Below are 22,350 nucleotides of genomic sequence, written 5' to 3'. Positions count from 1 at the left end.
TGGAAATTGCCGCTCGGGAGACTTAGATGGCATGATCGCCGTCAGAGGCGGCCTTAGAGTATGCAGGGCCTGGGGCGAGAGTCATATGCGGGGCCTAGAGACATATGCTGTGGATACGCACACAGACACGCTGTGGAAACACACGCACACACTGTGGAAACACACACTCTGTATAGGTTAAATAGGTAGGTGCCCTGCAGTATAGTTTAGAAAGGTAGGTGCCTGCAGTATAGGTTAGATAGGTAAGTGCCCCGCAATAAAGATTAGATAGGTGCCTGCAGTACAGATTAGATAGGTAGGTGCTCTGCAGTATAGATTAGATAGGTGCCTGCAGTATAGATTAGATAGGTACCTGCAGTACAGATTAGATAGGTAGGTGCTCTGCAGTATAGATTAGATAGGTGCCTGCAGTATAGATTAGATAGTGCCTGCAGTATTGATTAGATAGGTGCCTGCAGTATAGATTAGATAGGTAGGTAGGTGCTCTGCAGTATAGATTAGATAGGTGCCTGAAGTATAGATGATAGGTGTCCCGCAGTATAGATGATAGGTGCCTGCAGTATAGATGATAGGTGCCCCGCAGTATAGATGATAGGTGCCCCGCAGTATAGATGATCGGTGCCCCGCAGTATAGATGATAGGTGCCCCACAGTATAGATGATGGGTGCCCCGCGGTATAGATGATGGGTGGCCTGCAGTATAGATGATGGGTGCCTCGCAGTATAGATTAGATGGGTGCCCCGCAGTATAGATTAGATTGGCAAGTGGCTGCAGGGGTGGGGAGAGCAGGCATTGAAGTTAAAACTCACATTTCTTCTGCCGATCATCGCATCTTCCATCTCCTTCCTGTCCCGGCATCTGTGTATTGGTAACAGCGCCCCCCTGTGGTGACATGCGTTCACGTCATCACAGGGGGCACTGTTACCAATACGTCAGATGCTGGGAGAGGAGGAGATGGAAGCTGCGATGATCAGCAGAAGAAATGTGGGTTTTAACTATGCCTGCTCTCCCCACCGCCGCTGAGAGTGTGGGGCCTCTTCAGGCGCGAGGCCTGGGGTGATTGCCCCACTTGCCACCCCCAAAGGCCGGCTCTGATCGCCATCTATTTACATGTACAGCGCTGCGATCGGCAACAGCGCTGTACTGTGGACAGCTGTGTGACACGGCTGTCCCCTCCTGAGACTGGGGAGTGTAATGATCTGCTCTGCTGTCTGCACAGGCAGGCAGCTTTTTGACCATTTTTCAGGTCTGTATGCTGCAGGTCCCTGGAAAGGAGACCTGTTTTCACTCTGCAAGTTTCAGACTTGCTGTTCTGGTGAGGGATTTGCATTCACTTATCTGGTTATTGATAGCTCTGCCTCTCTTGAAGGCTTGCAGTTTAAATGCCATTTCCTCCCAGAATTCCCTGCTGGTCATAAAGGTTTGGTTCTGCTGGACATACCTTCAGTTTCAGCCCCTCTGCTAATTGTTTGCTAAATATTGTCTTAGAGTAGTTTATCCTTGGGAGTGCACTTAGCATTCCTTCTGGTGCAGTCAGGTTGTTTATTATCTGTATTGCCTAGTTCTGTCTTGTCTTATCTGTTGCGATTGCACTTTCTCCAACGGCGGCTGATAGTGAATCGCTCTGTCTGTTTGGATTGCATTCGCCCTATCGGTGGATCCTTCTGTACTCTGTCTTGGAGGGTAAGCCAGAGCAGCGGTTGCTACTGGTTGCTCCATCTATCTTTCTGTTTGGATCGCATTCGCCCTAGCGGTAGAGGCGGAGGATCCTTCTGTACTCTGTCTTGGAGTGTAAGCCAGAGCAGCGGTTGCTACTGGTTGCTCCATCTGTCTGTCTGTCTGGATCGCATTTGCCCTAGCGGTAGAAGCAGTGGATCCTTCTGACCTATGTTCCTGCAGTGCGGGCCAGAGCTTTTGTCTGGTGTGAACGCTTGCTGTTGTCTGGTGTTAGGCAACCGATTAGCAAAGCGTTCTCGCCATCTGTTTGTCTTTTTGTTCTGTGTTCAATAGTTAGTTAGGGTTAGTACGCTTTGTCGCTGTTGCGCTTAACGCGCGGTGACCGTGCCTTGATCGCGCTTTGTCGCTATTGCGCTTAACGTTTGGTGACCGCGTTTAGCTAGTCTTGTCAGTTCCTTCATGTTGGATTGCAGTTTGCTAATTGGTTCTGTCTTTATTCATTCTATGATCTGTCTTTACTCAGTCTTGTATCTCTGTTAGCAATCGCCATTCTTGCGATTGCTTTCTCACTTTGGTCTTCGCTTGCTGTATGTCAACCGTCGCCGGGTGGCGACTAGATTGGTGGGCATACATACATTCTGTCTCTGTGCTCACTCTCTCTCGAGTGGCTATCTTGCCCTGTATTGCTTCACTTCGTGCAATCTCCATCTGCCATCTGTGGTGGTACAGAGACCGTGTTCCTCTGTACTCCACAGCTCCATCTGCCGGTTGGAATTCCTCTCTACAGGTGCATTTGCACCAAAGCTGGGTTCCCTTCCAAGCGCTTGTGGAGGGTTTCCGCAGTGTCAGCGTACATGTTTTGCGCTGACCACGGAGATAATTCCACAACTATTACAGGGAGTGATCGGCTGTCATAGGCTGAAGCCTATGACAGCTGATCACCCTGATTGGCTGGTGGGAGGAGGGAGGTAGCAGGGGAATATAAATTAAAAAAAGCAAAATTTATTAAAAAAGTAAATACAATAAATATTTATAATAAAATAAAATAAACAACTGTGGAGCGATCAGACCCCACCAACAGAGAGCTCTGTTGGTGGGGAGAAAGGGGGGGGGGAAAACACTTGTGTGCTGTGTTGCGCGGCCCTGCAGCTTGGCCTTAAAGCTGCAGTGGCCAATTAACAATAAAAAGGCCTGGTCTTTTGGGGGGTTTAACACTGCGATCCTCAAGTGGTTAAAGTGGAGTTAGATAAAATATCTATGTAAATATGATACAAGGACTTTTCTGCTTGTATACCTTGCTGCAATCAGACCTTATACTAAAGTGCACTTCGTTATAGGTTAGCCACACTCACGTGTACCATAATTTTTCTCCAAGTTCTTGTGTCATCCACTGTACTTCGCATGTGAGCACCGGCCAGCTGCTCTAACATACTGGAGCTGGCGACTTACAGGTCACGCCAGGCCAGGTTGTGATGTCACTTGCTTCTGGAGTCCCGATACTCTTCCTGCGTTCCACCGTTTGCTGTCCAACATCAGACTCTGTATATTGCCAGTTCCTATTTGGCACTCCAGGTGGTTAGCAAGCACATTAAACCTTGTATGCACAAGCAGGATTCATTTGGGTAGCCCTCCAGATTAAAATGTTTTGCATGGTTACGACCCTGCTTCCTGCTCTCCACTGCATAGACATTTTATGCTGATGCATGAAAACTTTTGAATAAAGCTGCATTTGAGGACCTTGCCTGGACTGTGTTTGCCTTTTAGATCAGATCAGTATATAGTTGTGATTTGAGATGTGTTACAAGGGAAAGGTTTATGTGATCATAAAAGCCTTTTCAGTTTTGATTTAAACGTCTCCAGGGTTGGAGCTGTCTTGAGTTGGTGTGACAAGGCATTCCAAAAGGAATGGTAAGGATTACAGAAGGCTCTGGCTCCAAAGGTTTTGAGTTGGACACTGGTGGTAGTCAAGTTATTAGATCCTGTTGATCTGAGATTGTGGGAGGTGTGATGCAGTTGCAACAAGACCTTTATGTATCCGAGGTGAAGATCGTGTAGAGATTTGAATTTTAGAATTAATCTGAGTTTATTAAAACTGATCTGCTATAAGAGGAAAAGCTTTGCAGTGCTCAGTGCTCACATATTGTGACATATCCAACCTTGGTGAGGATTGCTAAAAAGGAGTGAATTTACAGTTGTGCCATTGCAGTTATTTGCATACAGTTCAATCAACATTTTTGTTTTAACATCTGGAACATTGTACAGTATATTTAAATATCACTGCAAGCACCTATACATGAAAATGACTGCATAGAAAAACAGCTAATTCATGAGCTCTGGTCTGGATAACTTCGGGCTACAGTTGCAGACGCTTGCTGCCTCATAACAGAAGATTTTAGTAAATCCATGTCAGGTCTTCAGGACCATTTATGCTCTCCAGTGTTCATAGACTCGTTAGTAAATATAATCACAAAAGTGGTCCAAGAGAAGAAAAAACAATGTCATGAACGTTGACTGCTAAATCCACTTGGTTTCTCCTGTATAGCTATTAAACAGGAAGTGTTTTCCAGAAACTAGGCAAAACAGAAATCATAGTTAAGTTCCATACATATAAAGTTTTCATTTAATAAGCTATGCTACACATATAATGCTACATTAATAAAACTGATAACCAAAAGGAAATAATAGTTTTATTAAACCAGAAATAAGTGTGTGCTTCGATACATTTTTTTTGGAGCACACATAGTTCGCAGTTGTTCGCAAGGACGCTTGCTTTATCAGGCAAATTGTGGTGCTCTCTTTCCATTGCTTGTGTTGCATTGTGATGCTGCAGCATTTGTGGTGTGATTGCCATTCAGTGCAATTGAACGGGACTTTTTAATTGCACCAAAATTGGATATAAAAAAAACAGAGCAAGTGCAGAGGGAAACGATTGAGTTCTCCCCTCTGCATTTCTGATTGGCAGTGTAATAGTCGCCTTAAGCAGCTCACAATGCCCCTATTGCTATGTGTATCTGGAAGCCTGCGCTCTCCCTGATGATTTTCAGGGCAACATCTAATGCCAGCACTGTTACTTTACTACCGCAATAAGGCCATTAACAGAAGAAGCCATAATAAAAACTAACATAGATTCACTTTTTTGGTGGCATTAGCCAAATTTATGCCATAACAGACTATCCAGAAATACTGGCAAGGCCCATGTGGTGTTGCTCTGGGCATTGCTGACTGGCCAATAGCTCTGAATAATAAGACATGGATTTTTCAGGCCATACCAAAGTATGTATATAGAGCTACAATAACTACTGTGAAGTTTCATGAGATGACACCAGCAAGGGGAGAGACTGTACTCCATATATCTTCATCTCTGCATGGGCAGTATTGTGTACTGGTAAACATCCTATAGCATTACATAATACATGTCAGAAAGGTAAGTGCCAGGCAGCTTCTGGTTCTAAAAAAAAACCAGGGTGCATTCATGCATTTCTAGTCCTTATTGTCAACATGTAATGCTTAAAGTTAATTCAAAGCCAAAAGTACTGGTATTAACGCAAAAACAAAAATATGAAGACTGCTTTATTGTTCACTTATAAACATCTTCTTCATAAAGGTGGCTTTAAAGGAAGTCTGAAGGGATATGTAAAAAAAAAGATATCTAGCTAAGGAGAGGGGAGGTTCTGGGTCCTTTAAAGCCTTCCTGGTCCTCTCCTGGTCCCTGTGTTTTCCTTACAGGCTCCCCTGTTAGCAGTCTCTGACCCATGGGTCGGAGACTGCTCTCTTCCACTTCAAGTGGGCTTCGGAAGTCTTCAGGAGCACTCGGGCACCTGAAGACGGGCCACTCCGTACTGTGCACCTGAGAACGCCCACTCTCGAGCACTTGTGCGTGTGTAGTACAAAGTCGCCTGTCTTCGGGAGCACTTAGGCTCCTGAAGACTTCCAAATTCTCCCGCAATAGGAGATTTGAACGGTGGAGCCTGCGGGGAACGAGCAGATGAGGAGAGGAACGACTAGACTCTATAGGTCCCAGATCCTTCCCTCTCCTTAAGGGAGTATCTTTTTTTTTTTTTTTTTTAAATATTGCTTTAGATTCACTTTAACACTTTTAATAACATGGGACAAAAATGTAAGCAGATATTTTTTCCTAGAAGCAACAGGAACATGTAATTATATTATCAATAAATGCCCTAGTGCGTTACCATAGCTCTGACCTTGTCACCACTCAGTTGTCAAACTAATTCCAGAAACATGTACATGATGCATATTCTTTATATTCCTGCCTGCATACCAGTGCTGGGCCGAAATTACGCATGAGCGTAATTACGCATCGTAATTCAATGTAAATTTACGCGTAAGCGTTACGCGTAACTTACGGTCTTATGCGTAATTATTTACGCGTAAGACCGTAAGTGGTATCGTAATTACACTGTCTACCGTAATTGCTAGGCATGCGTAATTTTACGAACACTTACGCGTAATTTTACGCGTAATTACTAACGTAAAATCTCCCATTTTCTATGAGTAGCCAATCAGTCAACATCCTAAGCAACCAATAGTATCTTCTCCCGCCCTTCAGTATAAGCGTACGTTTTGACGCATACGAATGATATGTACGCAATAACTGTCACATTGACGGCTATTGCGTACATATCGTCCGCATGCGTAAAAAAATACGCATTAATGGGTATTACGGCACTACGCGTAACATTGTAGTGTAAGCGCCTTCATTACGGTATCCTTACGCGTAATTGCGTAAGTTTACGCGTAATTACAGTGATGTACCGTAGATAATTTCCTACGCTGTAACCGTAATTGCGTAATGCGTAATAGCGTAAAATTACGCGTAATGATCCGTAAGCGTAGATTTTTCCATTACGACCAGCACTGCTGCATACAACATATAAGAGCCAGGAGATTCTGACTGTGGTTTACCTACATTGAAGGTCAGCTTACTGCACAACATGTGGACATTTCTTATCAGAAAACCTTTGACAAAGAGTGGGTTGTTATGCTCTGAATCTCAATTATGAAATTCCTTGTGTAGTTGTTCTTGCATGGCATAGCTGGTTTTCCTGTAAATTAATCATATTTGCTTTTTTTGCCAGCTTTAGTGAATTTCTGTCATCACATTTCATATTTGGCATTTTTTGTGTATTTCATTCCAAGCAAGGAGAAAGGGCACAATAGCAACACAACACAGGTTACACACTCTGCAATTATGAAAAACATGCGCATAAAACGCTGGCTGATTTTTTTCAGTGATGACATTTTATCATTGCCAGATCAAGAGTGGGGCTTCCAATTATTACAAATACCCATTCAATGGCAATTCTTGTAATTGAAAGAAAAACCTACAACCTTTTGCTTTTTGTAGCTAATGTTAGCAGTATAAATTTGGATTTAAAGAAAAAAACAAAAACATGATCTATTAATCAATTTCAAACATGGATACAGATTTATACTACACGTTTAGTATTTATATTTATATATTCACATACATAATAATTATAATACTAAGTATAAATATGTTATTTAAATCATATTATTTGTTTCTGGTAGCAGGAAAAAAGGGCGCCGGCTGAGAGTGGACAAAAAGGGTGCCGTCATAGACTTTAATGCAATTATCGTTAATACGGCTAAAAAAGCAGAAAAAAAGGCGCCTCGATAATTATTGTTAACAGCACTAGAACATTACAGTCTTTAAAGTAGTTATCGTTTTAGAAGCTTGCAACATTATAATTTTTGACATATTATTTTGTTTATATGTACAGATTTTACGTTATCAAAGATATCATCGTTTCTATGTGTAAAAGGGTGTTTCTGCAGAGTGGTTAGGGTTAGGCAACACCAGGGGGAATGGTTGGGGTTAGGCACCACCCGATCGGCTGTTAATTTTAGGCAACACCAGGGGGGTGGTTAGGCACCACCAGGGGGTGGTTAGGCACCACCGGGGGGATTAGGGTTAGGCACCACCGGGGGGGGGGGGGTAATTAGGGTAATTAGGGTTAGGAGCCACAAGGGGAGTGGTTAGTTTTAGACATCACCAGGGGAAGGTTCTGTGTGAGAGTAGAGTTGTGTTAAGCTGTGTTGTTAAATTACATAATGATTTTTAACGTTAATATATTTTCGTTATTATTTCCCATCTGTTTTAACAACGGTATTTATCATTAACAAAGTATGACAACGATGTTTATCGTTATCAGATTTCGTTATCCACCCTCGCCATTTTGTTATTAAGCCAAGCCCTTTTTTCACGGCGCCCTTTTTTCATGCACACTTTTTTCTGGTTAAACTTGATGGATGTATGTCTTTTTTCAACCTAAATAACTTGGAACCTGTGTATATTTGTTTACTGTATTCTCATACTGTATTTTTGGCTTAGGAAGTCAAATCATAAAACCAGTACATTCTTCTTTTTTTTTTCTTATCGCAAACAATCAGCAGCGACATTGCGCCATGTCCCAACAAAAAACTTAGCTTCATCAGCACGCTCTCAATGCTAGGACATATTTGCATCATAGTTTGCTTATTCAATAACTTTATTTCTTTCCTCTAATTGCTTATACTATGCTTAAAAGAGAAAAAAAAAGAAAAAGAAAGCCACATCAGTCAACAACACATATCATGCATACCTCATACATACATTCATACCCTCTCACCTAATCCCATTCAACCTCCCGACCCACTACCCCTCTCATAAGCTCCACCCCCCCATCTTTCACTCATTCAAAGACGCTAACTGGAAATCTCTTCCCATAACTGTTTCAGATCGATCCACTTAGCAGATGCATACATCATATTTTATTTTTCCTTCCAACATCCTATCATTTAGAAAGATCATAATCTCCGCTCGCCAGTCACTAAAATAGCACGGCTCGGGATCCTTCCACTTCAGAGTAATACGTTTTCTAGCCAAACTTACACCAATATCCAGTCCACTAATGACCATAATCGAGGACATCCTCCCGTCCTATCTGAGGTTTGAATACCAAAGATTGTAGTGAGAGAACCCAAGCCAACCCCTAGATTTAATCGTCATTTCTCATAAAACCAGTACATTCAATTACAGATATTAGGACATTCTCAGCTGGGGTTTTCCTTTTATTTTGCCTAAACTACAGTTATACCATCACAGGCATGCAATTATTGTTTGCACAGAAGAATACCTCAGTTGTATGGATCTCAAAATATCAGTCTCAAGTGTATTTCTTTATAGTTTTCTTACCTGGGTCAACTGCTCGGCCATCAAACACAGCTGGAGCCTTTGCAAAGTATAAAAAAAAGGTTTTCAAATTTTTACACTCACTTCCAGTTGAAATCACAGCCTTTATATACAAAAAGCCTGACTACCTCCTCCGCAACATCAAGCGTCCTCTTGTTTATCAGCAGAACAAGTGCCCTATTTTGTTTAACACAATTGCCTGGGGCAGTTGTTTATTTTGCCTTATATGGACTTGCCTGCTATATTTATACCTACAATGTTACCTATCTATTTTGTGTACCATTGTTGAATGCTGTAATGTGCATGATCTGTGACATTGTTTAATGCTGTGCAATATGTTAATGCCTTATAAAGTTTAAAGGGATACTGTAGGGGGTCGGGGGAAAATGAGTTGAAGTTACCCAGGGCTTCTAATGGTCCCCCGCAGACATCCTGTGCCTGCACAGCCACTCACCGATGCTCTGGCCCCGCCTCCAGTTGACTTCTGGAATTTCAGACTTTAAAGTCTGAAAACCACTGCGACTGCGATGCAGTGTCCTTGCTTCCCGTGATGTCACCAGGAGCGCACGGTGCAGGCACAGACCATACTGCAATGCAGGCGCAGTGGTTTTCATACTTTAAAGTCTGAAATTCCAGAAGTTTTCCTTCGACCCCCCTACAATATCCCTTTAATAATAATTGTTAATATGGCCCTTCCTGTAGCCTGCACAATAGGGTTGATCGAATCTGTCCAAAATATGCTCTCAGGCCTAGTTCACAGTGGTCAGTTGTGTTGCAGAATAATTCTGCATGTCAACTCACTGTCCATACAATTCTGTGTGGCTGGATGGAAAAAGGGGCGGAGAAATCCGTACGCGCGGGGGTAAAGTGGTTGAATTCAATTTTCTCAAAAACTACAGTGTCTCTTTTGAAGATAAAAAAATAAATAAATATATATCGACATCTACTTTTGCCCTGGTGTACATAGCAAATTTGGTGATGAACGATGGGGGGGCTTTGCAATTAACCATAAATCCAGCTTCACTGCAAATCTGACTTTGTGACTTTCACCTACTTATCCCTACTTGCACACCTCATACTGCCAGCTAAAGCTCAGCACAAGAGATGGCGTATGCATGTAATTCATACATGCTTTACCTGCTACACAAATGTTCCTCAGCAATCTAGAGCAGCTTGCTTTCACCCAGTCAGTCTGAAACACTCCTCATTAGTCACATAGGTCTAGAGGGGGGGGGGGCTCTATTTGTGAATGTCATGCCTGTCGGCTGGCAGACTAATATCCTATCATGGCTATGAGCATCTAGTAAGGAATTGCAACTTCAGACTGAATGAGGAGTGAACTGGCACCTGTGCATCATTGAGAATATGATATGAGGAGCTATGAAATGGTACAGCAGATATTTTCTTTTTTCTGTTTAGCAAAAACTGCAGATATTTTGCAAAACATTTCTATGTACATTCAAAATAAATGTCTGTTTAACTACTTCACTACCAGCGGTCTCTAGCCCCTTAATGACTAGATACCACTGGTACCAAAAAACAGGGCTCGCATTGTCATGCTGCACAGAATCGCTGCTACCGCTGATCACCCGTCACTTCAGGCCACCCACTCTACCATCTCTATGATAGCAGAGCTCTGTAAGCCAGTCAGGTGCTGATTTCCTTGGCTCCTGAGCTTGTGATCAATGTGAGCCATTGAAATCGACTCCAGACTGGCTAACAGAGCCCTGCCATAATAGAGACTGCATGGCGAGTGAACAGAAATAAGCGCCACAAACAGGACGTAGAATTCAACTAGCACGGTCTGGTTAATGCATATATAAAATATGCATGACTGCTGTGAATCATTTTTTAATTCAGGTTGCTATACATAGACTTTAAACTTACAGAAGGGTATCCTGGCAAAAGGCTTGGATTTTCATTGCCCTTTTTGTCGTTGGTTACTGGATTTTGTTTTCTGAAAGCAGTAAAAGAACATGTACAGTATGGCATGTATTAAGACATTTATACTTGGGATATCTAGACATTAAAAATACATGTTTCCCTGTAATGCACTTTTAAAAGCATCCATGTAAAATATTTCAATAAATTAGTTTCAGAGGAGAAAAGTGAGTGTGAAATGCCCTCTTGTGGCTGCCTCTGGTAAAGGTACTGCTAATTTGCAAGAAGTAGTTTTTTTTCATTTTCAAGAATCAGTTCATACAGAAAGTGTGAGATTATATTTTCCCTGTGCACTTAAGATCTTATTTAACCTGTTATCATTTTCACAGGATTCATATATATTTGTAAAAGACAGAGTTAATTAATCTATTTTAGTCCAGGCTGAAATCTGGACCATATGGTCTTAGGGACCAAATTGGTATGTTCTCCAATTATGCCATAACTCAGTGGATATCTGACATATGATATAAAAAACAGCATTTTACATTCCTCCTCCTTATGTCTCCTACCTGTTCACTCACCTCCATTACCGCACGCCCATCCCATGTATCTGAGTGAACTCTTGAGTAAACTCGACTTGCCTAATCTCCATGCTTCCATCCAGTGACTGACTAAGCATTACCTTGTACTCATACTGTGCTGCCTGATCAGGTTTTAATCACTACAGAGAGAATTGAATGTGTGCATTAAACACCAAGTGAACACCTGACAAAACTGATCTGGTTTTAAAGCAGTATAAAACCCTAACATGATATTCAATAAAAACATGTTTTCCTACTTTTTAGATGCCATACGGTTATCATATTTGCTTTTGTGCATAAGTATTATTATTCATTTAGAAATTATATGTTCCCAAAGTACACTTTTTTTGCTCTGAAAGCTGACTTTGCATTTTATTTATAACTGCTTTATTCATCAGCACAAATGCTTTCTGATGCTTTCTGATTGTCTCACTGTCTTCAGGAGAGTTTGCAGTGTCAGCGAAGCCTTTGTTTACATTTCTCACTTGATATAATTAAACACAAGATAACATTATCTCTAGTTCAGATTCATCCAGAGTTCCATGCAGGGGAGCTTCTAAGGCCTATGTTTAACCCGTTGAATGCTGTTCTAGTAAAATAAAATGCTGGTTGTATGTAATATGCTGTAAATAATCTATTAGAGCAAAGAAGAAATGCTGGGTTTCATTCCGCTTTAATATATTCATGTATTGTCTTATTGCTGTATGTCACCCCTAAATATTGTCTGTAACCTTAACTAATGTCCAGCGCTAGAGTTCCATGTGAACTTTAGTGGTTCGCGTTCGCGTCCCGCAGGCGAACTTTTGCGGAAGTTCGGTTCGCCCCATAATGCACCATGAAGGTCAACTTTGACCCTCTACATCACAGTCAGCAGGCCCAGTGTAGCCAATTAGGCTACACTAGCCCCTGGAGCCACTCCCCCCCTAATAAAAGGCAGGCAGTGGCGGCCATTACGCTCACTCGTGTGCCTGCGTTAGTGAGAGTAGGGCGAGCTGCTGCAGACTGTCTCTCATAGGGAAAGATTAGTTAGGCTTAGCTTGTTCCTGGCTGCATACCTGTTCTGTTCAGTGAGCCCACCATACCTGTTCTGTTCAGTGAGCCCACTGGATACCTGCATACCTGTTCAGTGAACCTGCCACTGCATACCTGTTCTGTGAACCCACCACTGCACACCTGTACTGTGAACCCACCACTGCATACCTGTTCAGTGAACCCACCAGTGCATACCTGTTCAGTGAACCCACCACTGCATACCTGTTCAGGGAACCTGCCACTGCATACCTGTTCTGTGAACCCACCACTGCATACCTGTTGTGTTCAGTGAACCCGCCACTGTATACCTGTTCAGTGAACCTGCCACTGCATACCTGTTCAGTGAACCTGCCACTGCATACCTGTTCTGTGAACCCGCCACTGCATACCTGTTCTGTGAACCCGCCACTGCATACCTGTTCAGTGAACCCACCACTGCATACCTGTTCAGTGAACCCACCACTGCATACCTGTTCAGTGAACCTGCCACTGCATACCTGTTCTGGGAACCCACCACTGCATACCTGTTGTGTTCAGTGAACCCGCCACTGTATACCTGTTCAGTGAACCTGCCACTGCATACCTGTTCAGTGAACCCGCCACTGCATACCTGTTGTGTTCAGTGAACCCGCCACTGTATACCTGTTCAGTGAACCTGCCACTGCATACCTGTTCTGTGAACCCGCCACTGTATACCTGTTCTGTTCAGTGGACCCACCACTGTATACCTGTTCTGTTCAGTGAACCTGCCACTGCATACATGTTCTCGCCATGGTGCGCACCAGTCCAGCACGGCCGTCACTACACAAACAGCTGTTTGCGGTGCGTTACACGGTGAGTTTGGTGTGTCAGTGTGAAGCAGTACCTTAATTACACTACCTGATTGATGTATACACATGCAAGATGTTTTAAAGCACTTTAGGCCTGTCATTTAGCATTCAATGTGATTTCTGCCCTTAAAACGCTGCTTTGCGTCAAATCCAGATTTTTCCCGGGGACTTTAGGCATGTATCCTCCACCTGGGGGTCCAGGTGTTAGACCCCTTGAAACATCTTTTCCATCACTTTTGTGGCCAGCATAATTTTTTTTTTCAAAGTTCGCATCCCCATTGAAGTCTATTGCGGTTCGCGAACTTTTACGCGAACCAAAACTTACGTGGAAGTTCGCGAACCCGGTTCGCGAACCTAAAATCGGAGGTTCGGCCCCACTCTATCCAGCGCTGCGTGATATGTTGGCGCTTTATAAATACAATAAATAAATACATAATAATTGTCCATCCTCCCTTATTGAATTCATATTTGTACACTTTTAGACATGTTTAGCAGTACGTAGCGATTTTACTATTGCATGCCTATACTTGTCATCATTTTTCTTTTTTTAGTACTTAGCTTGCTAGCTCCTGAAATTCTTCTGCACAATATAGCAGATCCTTATATTTCATATACCTCCTCTCTTTGGTCAAAAAGGGGAACTTCAATACATTTACAAAAAGGATGATGGACTGGAAGTTATTTTCTGAACTCATCTGTAGGCATATCAAAAACCACCTATTCTAAAACAGCTGATAGTCCGAAGAACCTTGAATATGCCAGCACAGAGTGGAACATCTCCCTACCTAAAGAAGAAGGCAGGAGAACTATGCACACATCTACTCCTACTAGATATCAATACCAGACAGGTTCAGCAGGGAGTACGTTACTAAATGAGGGCGGGCTTATGGATATGACTCTGCTGCCGCACTCTGCGGCAAACTTGTGAGGATTTACCCCCCACCCCCACCCAATTTGGAATGATCGCACAGCACCGACAATTTGCTTTGCTTTATTTATTGTTCTCACATGACATGCTGCAGCTCAACACAATAGCACACTGGTTGGCTGTGAGTATGTGAGTTTCATTCTTTTCCTACTCTGTCTACATGCTGTTAGTGTAAACACAGTACAAAAATGCTGTCTCTGTAATCTCTGCCGCCTGATGCAAATGTTTCACCTTGTCTCATGAGAGAACCGGCCCTGCCCATGGCGGGCTCTCCTGCCATAAGATCAGTCAGTCAGTAAGCTGTCCCCTGTACAGCGCTGCACTAGATCACACCATTGTACAACCGAAACAAACATTTGAGTGCGCTGCTGCTTTAAATGAGCGCAGCATGCATGCTAGTATGTGCCTGTACTCATTACCCCCCTCCCCCTAGCTACACTAATTATGACCCCCCTCCACGGGGTCTGTCCACCCCCCCCACTCCCTGCCCGATCCGCCCGCATTTACCCTTCCCCCTAATGCAACAATTGGGTATCAGGGACTATATTCTGTGAGTTTCTATTTGCTGTCCTCATTCAAGCAGCGCAGTCTGCCTCACTATGCCTAATAGATGATGTGTTCAAGCCAGGAACCAATCCATCTGGCACATACAGACTGACAGCTGTACTGTGTAGAGGGGAATGGAATTCCCCTCTGCACAGGGGGAATTCTTACTCACCAATACTTCCCTGTGCCTGCGATTGGCATGGGAAGGATGGCACCGAATACAGGGAACACCTGGTTATCTGTTGGGGAGTGGCCAATAAAGCGGCACATCTGGTTATATACAGAGTGGAAATGGGTTAATAAAAGGGCACATCTGGCTATATATGGATTGGGGCTAATTAAGTGGCACATCTGGCTATGTATACTGGTGGGGGGGGGGGAGCTAATAGAGGGACACATCTGGCTATCCATATTATGAACCTATAAGGAGGTACATATGGCTAGCTATACGGGGGGGGGGGGATAAAGGGGCACATTTAGCTTTCCCTACTGGTGGGGTTAATACTGGGGCACATCTGGCTGTCTATACTGGGTGGGGCTAATACTATGGCACATCTGGCCATCTATACCTGGCTGGGGGGGGGGGGTGCACCTTTTTTATGGGACCCATTGGATGGGGAGACATTTATTTTAGAATACAATATTATCACCATATCTTCTGGACAGGAAATGTATTGAAGCTTTGTGATAAACAGGAGAATTGGAGTTTTTATCTACAGTAACACCCTCCGTTTAGACTTCAATGGTTAAAAAAGTATTTTTTCTATTTTTTTTCTCCCAATGCATTAAAAAAATAGTACTCATGGAAAAATACTGCCCAATGAAAGGACTGAAATAAAAATGTAATTTTCAAAATTGACTTTTGATTATTGATTATTAATACAGTATAGAAGAAAAAGTACATGTTAAAGAAAAAAATACCTGTATTTCAAAATGAAACATCTTTGTCATACAGTGTACCAGCAACATAATTTAGGTGTCAAAATAAAGAGGATAAATAGATCAATAAAATATAAAGTCTTTTTCTACAGTGGCACTGTTTATATTTTCCCTTTAAAATGCATAAGAAATAAAATCATTCCTGAGGAAAAATATCACCCAGAGAAAGTCTAGTTTTTACTGAAAAAAATGTATTTATTACTAAGGTTTCATAAGTAGGTAAAAAGTTATTGCTGGTTAAGTAGGGGCATAGCTAGAAAAATAAAACTGCTCTAGTTCTCAAGGGGAAAACAGGCCTAGGTGCAAAGTGGTTAAATAACATAGTAGAAATCTATTAGTAATGTATCCTAACTTCAATCAGATGTATGGCTGAGTTCACCACAAACACACCAAAGTCATAATTTCATTGAAATTGAAACTCAGCAATTCTGTCCTTCTCTAGTCAAAGGTTCTACCAGTGCTGTAAAGTGAAAGTCTAAGATGGGAGTTGAACTCATTGGGGCATTGCAAATCTAAGGTAATATCTGGGCATATTTTACAAAAGGCAATGGAAAACAGGAAACCCACTACTTTGAGGCCTTGCAATGCTATGGATGAACTGAAAAATGAAGGTATAATCCAGGAACACTGCACATTTTGGAGATACCTTGATGAATGATGATAGCAGAAAGTTGAGATACTTAGTAAAGGCAAGTGTAATGGGGTAGATCCAGAAATTTACCTAGTATGGGGCCCAGAAAATCTTAATGGCAGACCTGAGGTGACTACATAATAATTGAAATGAACCCATGAATTACCTTTCTCCGTTAGGAATGTTGTCAGTCACGCCTGGAGGGTTGCTTTTCTTATAACCTTGGCACAAAGGGAAGAACTTTGCGTATTTTGGAATGCTATGAAAAGAAATTCCAGTGAGAAATAACTTCCTTAAATAAGGCAATTATTGTTCACAATGATATTAAGTAATCCTTACTCTTTCAGGAGTCCCCATGCCAATGCATACAGACACAAGAGGAACAAGGCTGCAGTGATTGTCATAGCAACAGTAAACCAAGTATCAGGATGCCAGAAATAGGAAGCTTGGACGAGCACAGCAGTTGTTACCTGCAAATAAAGGTTTAAAGGATTCCTTCTAACAGCAGTATATTACCTTAATACATTGATGGTTATAGATGGCAAAGATACACGAGATGTAGTTATGTGATAAACAGCTCTTGGTATCTTTTTACTGAGTAAGAAGTTTTGAATCTGGATGATAGAATGTATGCTTGCAGTTTGGCAATATGACCACAAGAAGGTGCTACTGCAGCATACATTTACAACTAGAAGGTAGAAAAGTACTAAAGATGTAAAAGAAAAAGTTGTTTTAGTCTGCCGATATCTCATAGCTGACATTTTCCACAGCACTTTACAGAGTACATTTCATAAGTCATGCCACTATCTGACATAGTATGTGGCCCCTTAAAGGGACACTTAAGCCAGAAAAAAAAGAGTTTTACTCACCTGGGGCTTCTACCAGTGATGCTCGGATACCCCTTTTCAAAATCCGGATCCGATTCGGATCCGGATACCCCGATATCCGATCCAGGTCAAAATGTTCAGATCCGAATGCAAATCGGATATCTGACCACAGTATCCGGGCTATCCGGGCAAATTCGGATATCCGGATAGAAAAGCCGGAAGTGGCCTTTAAATTGCTTTAAAACGTTTTTAGGGTATATGAGGCATGTAGCAAAAAAAAAAAATAGCTGTAAATTAACATCAGGCCTAGGTTCCAGACAGCAGTCGTGCAGCCCACATTGTGTCCAAAGTCCAACCGCACAACTGGGACATGACAGTTTTCACCCCAGACACCTCTAAAAAATTACGCAGCAATTGTGTTTTGGGTTAAATATAGGTGGTATCAGTGGCCTGTGGCACCCTGGCGGTGGGAGCTGCACAGGCAGCAGGAGCAGGGCAATGCAGCAGCAGCAGTAGGTGTAATGTGTGCCAGGAGCATGCCGGATGTGGCACGTGCCAACTTCCAAGTGCCAGTCAGACAGCAGAGGAGAAGACACTAGTGCACACTAACTGTCACACTGGCACTGCTCACAGCACAGCAGTTCTGTAGAAAGCTAACACAGTAGTACTTCTACTCTAACAACTACTAGCACTGACTGCAGTACTACAGTACTAACTAAACAATAGAAGAATCTAGCTAAACAATAGAACAGGTGTGACTAGATTACAGAGAGCAGATACAGGACAGGTACAGCAGTAAAGCTGGGCCTGCTAACTACAAAATAGTACAATAATCTATCTAACACAGAAGTAGTACAGTGAGAGCACAGGTAACTAGAGACTAGAGCACAGAGCAGGGCAGGCTGCCTTGCCTAGGCACAGGGCCTAGCTGCTGCAGCTGCAGCAGCACCAGTGACAGTCTCCCTCCCTAGTCCCTAATCACACAAACTAAACTGCCTAAAATACAATCTATCTACAATACAAAGCAATACAGGTGAATATCAAATGTTGGAGTGTAAAAACGCTAGGTGTATTGAACAATACATGCACTTGCACAGACAAAAAGCACTGGAGCAATCTCTCAGTACAGTCAGTCAGTAAGTCGCAAGCAGGACGAGTGAGGCAACATGGCGCCCGCTATTTATAGAGGGGGGCTTGGCCAGGCTCCCCCTCTGTGATTGGCTGCAGTCAGAGGGCTGGGAGCCCTCTGATTCACTTCTGAGGACTCAAGGTGACGTCTGACGTGACGCTATCCGAGCGGATGAAGCTATCCGAGCTCGGATAGCTAGGATATCTCCGGATAGCACAGCCCAGATAGCTAATACTAATAGTGAAAAAAGAGCTAGGATATCCGAGTATTTCGGATATCCGAGCTCGGATGAGCATCACTACTACCAGCCAGCCAGAGGATTAGTGAGTGGCTGCGAGGGCACAGGACTGCTGCAGGGGGCTGGTAGAAGCCCCAGGTGAGTAAAACTCATTTTTTTTCTGGCTTAATAGGGTCAGTTTATTTTGGCAGAATAAGTACAGTGAAGTCAAGATACAACAGGGGAAGGCTGTGCCCTTATGAGCTTACAATCTTACTCTGTGTTTCGCAACACTAGTATAGCATGTACCTCTTGATAAATGCAGTTATTAATAAAGTAGCCCCTTCTGTGCATAACATATTCTTAACTACACCTTGATGCACACATATTTGTTAGGAGCACTCCATAATTATACATAAAAGCTTTTTAAACATTCCTTGACACTTTTATTGAACTCAAAATACTTGTTCAGGTTAGTTAGTACATGTTTTGTCATTTTTTTTAACCCCAAAACTTTAATGAATTAACTACGACAAGTTCAAGTACCCCCTGATGTCTGCTAAAGAACCCCCTGGAGTGTGCGTTTCATTTGTGAAGAACCTAGGATATAGGTGATAGGTATCAAAAGGCTACTTATCCTGCCTAGAAGACTGCAATGTATAGGATAGTTTGTAGCCTAGATTATAGCTAGTGAGCCGTAATCAAACCTTTATTATTAATATATTACTTTATTCATGTAGATTATACAATTTTTTAGCTCCTTCTTTGCTTTATGTTATATCTGTAAAAATACATTTTCTAAAAAGAAAAAAAGTCTTCAAAAAGTACAGAGATGCCTACCTGTGCAGTTGTAGCTTTCTGAGTGGTGGTCGGGACTGTAGTAGTCCATGGCACCACATATATTATAACAGTTGCTGTGGTAGATAGCTGTAGCGCTCTGTTTCCACCCAGCTCATCAGTGACTTCAATCAGCAACTGAAACACTGTGGGATCCTGAATGCCTTCAAAAACATTATACTGAAAGTTCTGCGTAGTTATTATAGAAGGAGGACCTGTGTCACTTCTCTGAAGAATGAATCTGTTGGCTTTATTTTCTGAAGATTGAAACAGTATTAATTTAAAACAATCCAGATAGCAAACAGTGTTTAATAAAAATTATATCACAAATACAAATGGTCCCCCTACACATATATGTGCTTACATCGGTTTTCACATTCACTGTGCCCTAATCCAATGCACTACAACATTCTAATGATGCTAAAACAGCCATTCTCAGTCTTTTTACCCCGGAGGAACTCATTCAAATCATTTTCAGATCTCAAGGAACCTGTGGACTAACAGAGGAAGAGGGGATTTGTTATTATTGTAAAAATCCCCAATTCATGTTTCTCCTTTACAGGATATCCATTTTGCCCCTTCCATTATTGCACTGCCCATTATAGTTGCTTAGTGTTTGGGTTTCCTCTTCTTCCGCTGTACACACATCCCTAGTTCTGGCATCCCACATGGGACATTTTATTAATCGCCGATGTAGGGTGTCATAACAGTCACAAGGTGAAGAACAAGTAGGGCAGATAGAATTTAGAAGGACAGAAAATTAGTGAAGAGGACATTGAGAAGTTAAGGACGTCATTTTTAAACTTTCTCAACCTGCCAGATAAGGCAACACAATTCGAAGAGGAGAAAAGTCCTCCAGGAACCCTGGGATTCCAGGGAACCCTGGTTTAGAAAGTCTGTGCTAAAATGATCATGCTGCGAGTAAAGTAGGGTCTGAGATAAGCCTAGACGTAAGGGACCTCAAGACAGGGTCTTCTTGAGCCAAAGACCAGTAGGACTAAAATTAGGCAGATAAGGGTACATAAAGCCACACTGATCAATAACCCTTCAAAAGAAGCTGCTCCACTCACTCACCTAACTCACCTCAGATGAATTATAGAGACTTACTGAGTTTTATCATTAGTAAAATAACTCACAGCAATAGTCAGAAAACCTTTCTTCTGTAGCAGTGGAGAAACTGTGTAACAAGTGAATTTTGCAGAATATGCATGAAAGCTGCAAATTACAATGCAGTGTACAATAATTGTACAATACCAAAATATTTGTAAAGAGTGTTTCTCCCGTAGGACTCAAAGCGCATAGATAAATCTCAGATCAATACATAGCTGCAGGGTGGATGACTGTGTTACAGAGGTGTTCATAGATGCCAGACTAAACAGTTGGCTTATCAGTTTGGACTTAAATGCTTCCAGGGATGAAGATGTCCTGACTGGGTGTGGCAAATAGTTCCAAAGTGTAGGGGCAGCATGACAGAAGTCTCTGGCTCCAAAGCTTTTGAAATTGCAGATATTAACCTAAATCTCCCCACTGTCAGTATCAGCACACCTGTTGCAGATAGATAAAACAATAGTTCCAGGGGTAGCAGGAAAAAAGGGCGCCGGCGGCTAGTGGACAAAAAGGGCGCCGCCATAGACTCTAATACAATTATTGTTAATACGGTGAAAAAAGAAACAAAAAGGGCGCCCGATAAATATTGTTAAAAACATTAGAGCATTACTGTAAGTATGTTATTATTTTAGAAGCTTGCAACGTTATAGTTTTTGTCATATTATTTAGTTTTTACGTTATCAAAGATATTATCGTTTCTATGTGTAAAAGGGTGTTTCTGCAGAGGGAGTGGTCTGGGTTAGGCACCACCAGGGGGAATAGTTAGGCATCACCCGGGGGGCTGTTAGTTTTAGACAACACCGGGGGTGGCTACAGTTAAGCACCACCAGGGGGGTGGTTAGAGTTAGGCACCACTGGGGGGGTTCAGGTTAGGCACCCCTGGAGGGTGGTTAGGGTTAGGCACCACCAGGGGAGTGGTGGTTAGGGTAAGGTGCCACAAGAGGAGTGGTTAGTTTTAGGCACCACCAGTGGAGGGTTCTGTGTGAGAGTAGGGTTGGGTTAAGCTGTATTGTTGAATTACGTAATGATTTTTAACGTTAATATCTTTTCGTTATTAACTCCCGTCTGTTTTTAAAACAGTTTTTAGCGGTAACTGAGTTTGACAACGATATTTATTGTTATTAAGATTTTGTTATCCATGGCGCCATTTCATTATCCAGCCTGGCCCTTCTTTCCTGGTGCCCTTTTTTCATGCACAAGTTCCAGTTCATCAGTTTGCTACAATTCACTATAAAGACTGACTGTCAGCAATTGTGCTGCATATGATGTTTTATCTTATACAGTAAATGCAATACAAAAGGCAATATAGTAATCTACTATTACACCTGTTACCTTTAACACATTAAACTTTTTATATAACAAGGTTCTGTTGCAAAGTCTATTAAGTTCTGATCCTGTTTTTGTCAGCTTCACATAACCCACAACTTGCTTGTAGCAGGTGTGTGACTTAGATGCGTTTTAAAACTAAAAGGTCAGCATTACAGCTGGGTAACCAATAACTTTGAACAAAATAATGGTGGATGCCACATATTCCTGTTATCTCTTTATAGTAATAATTAATGCTAGGCAGGGGCATAGCTAGAAATCATGTGGCCCCATAGCAAATTTTGGCTGGGTCCCCCTCCCCAAAAAATCATAAGTCACCCTTGGGCCCCTCCCCACACAAGTTCTAGGTAGCCAGAGGTGAGGTCTCCCCCTTAGTTTTAGGTAGTCCCCAGTATTGGTAGCCATAGGTACCCGCCAGTTTTAGGTAGGGTAGCCCCCCCCCCCCCCCCCGTATAGGTAGCTGGAGGTACCCCCATTGTTCAGTCTCACACATGTGCTCATCAAACGGCATTTGAAACATCCAACAAACAACAGATTTTGTCATATCAGACAACAATGGGGGGAAAAAGTTTAACCAAACGATGTAGAACGACCGATATTGGGCATTTTGCTGTATCCATCCAGTGATCAACTCAGATGACTATTGGAC

General features: G+C 42.4%; 1 protein-coding gene across 4 annotated transcripts in view; it reads right to left on the bottom strand.

Annotated features, from left to right (window-relative positions):
- Positions 1 to 2,733: 2,733 nt before the first annotated feature.
- LOC137561378 (cadherin-related family member 4-like) overlaps positions 2,734 to 22,350 on the bottom strand; it is a 121,381-nt gene continuing 101,764 nt past the window's right edge. For 3 of the 4 annotated variants that reach the window (XM_068272673.1, XM_068272672.1, XM_068272675.1), the window contains 6 exons: positions 19,272 to 19,525; positions 16,598 to 16,728; positions 16,425 to 16,517; positions 10,778 to 10,847; positions 8,894 to 8,930; positions 2,734 to 4,247 (listed from right to left, as the gene is read on the bottom strand). In XM_068272673.1, the coding sequence (XP_068128774.1) occupies positions 4,192 to 4,247; positions 8,894 to 8,930; positions 10,778 to 10,847; positions 16,425 to 16,517; positions 16,598 to 16,728; positions 19,272 to 19,525 (641 nt within the window). In that variant the 3' untranslated portion in view covers positions 2,734 to 4,191. Of the gene's footprint in view, positions 4,248 to 8,893; positions 8,931 to 10,777; positions 10,848 to 11,357; positions 11,493 to 16,424; positions 16,518 to 16,597; positions 16,729 to 19,271; positions 19,526 to 22,350 lie in introns of those variants that run through there. The other variant, XM_068272674.1, reaches the window with a different exon arrangement.

The sequence above is a fragment of the Hyperolius riggenbachi genome, chromosome 3, assembly GCF_040937935.1.
Source record: "Hyperolius riggenbachi isolate aHypRig1 chromosome 3, aHypRig1.pri, whole genome shotgun sequence".
Taxonomy (NCBI): Eukaryota; Metazoa; Chordata; class Amphibia; order Anura; family Hyperoliidae; genus Hyperolius; species Hyperolius riggenbachi.
This window is presented reverse-complemented; position numbering and strand designations above follow the sequence as displayed.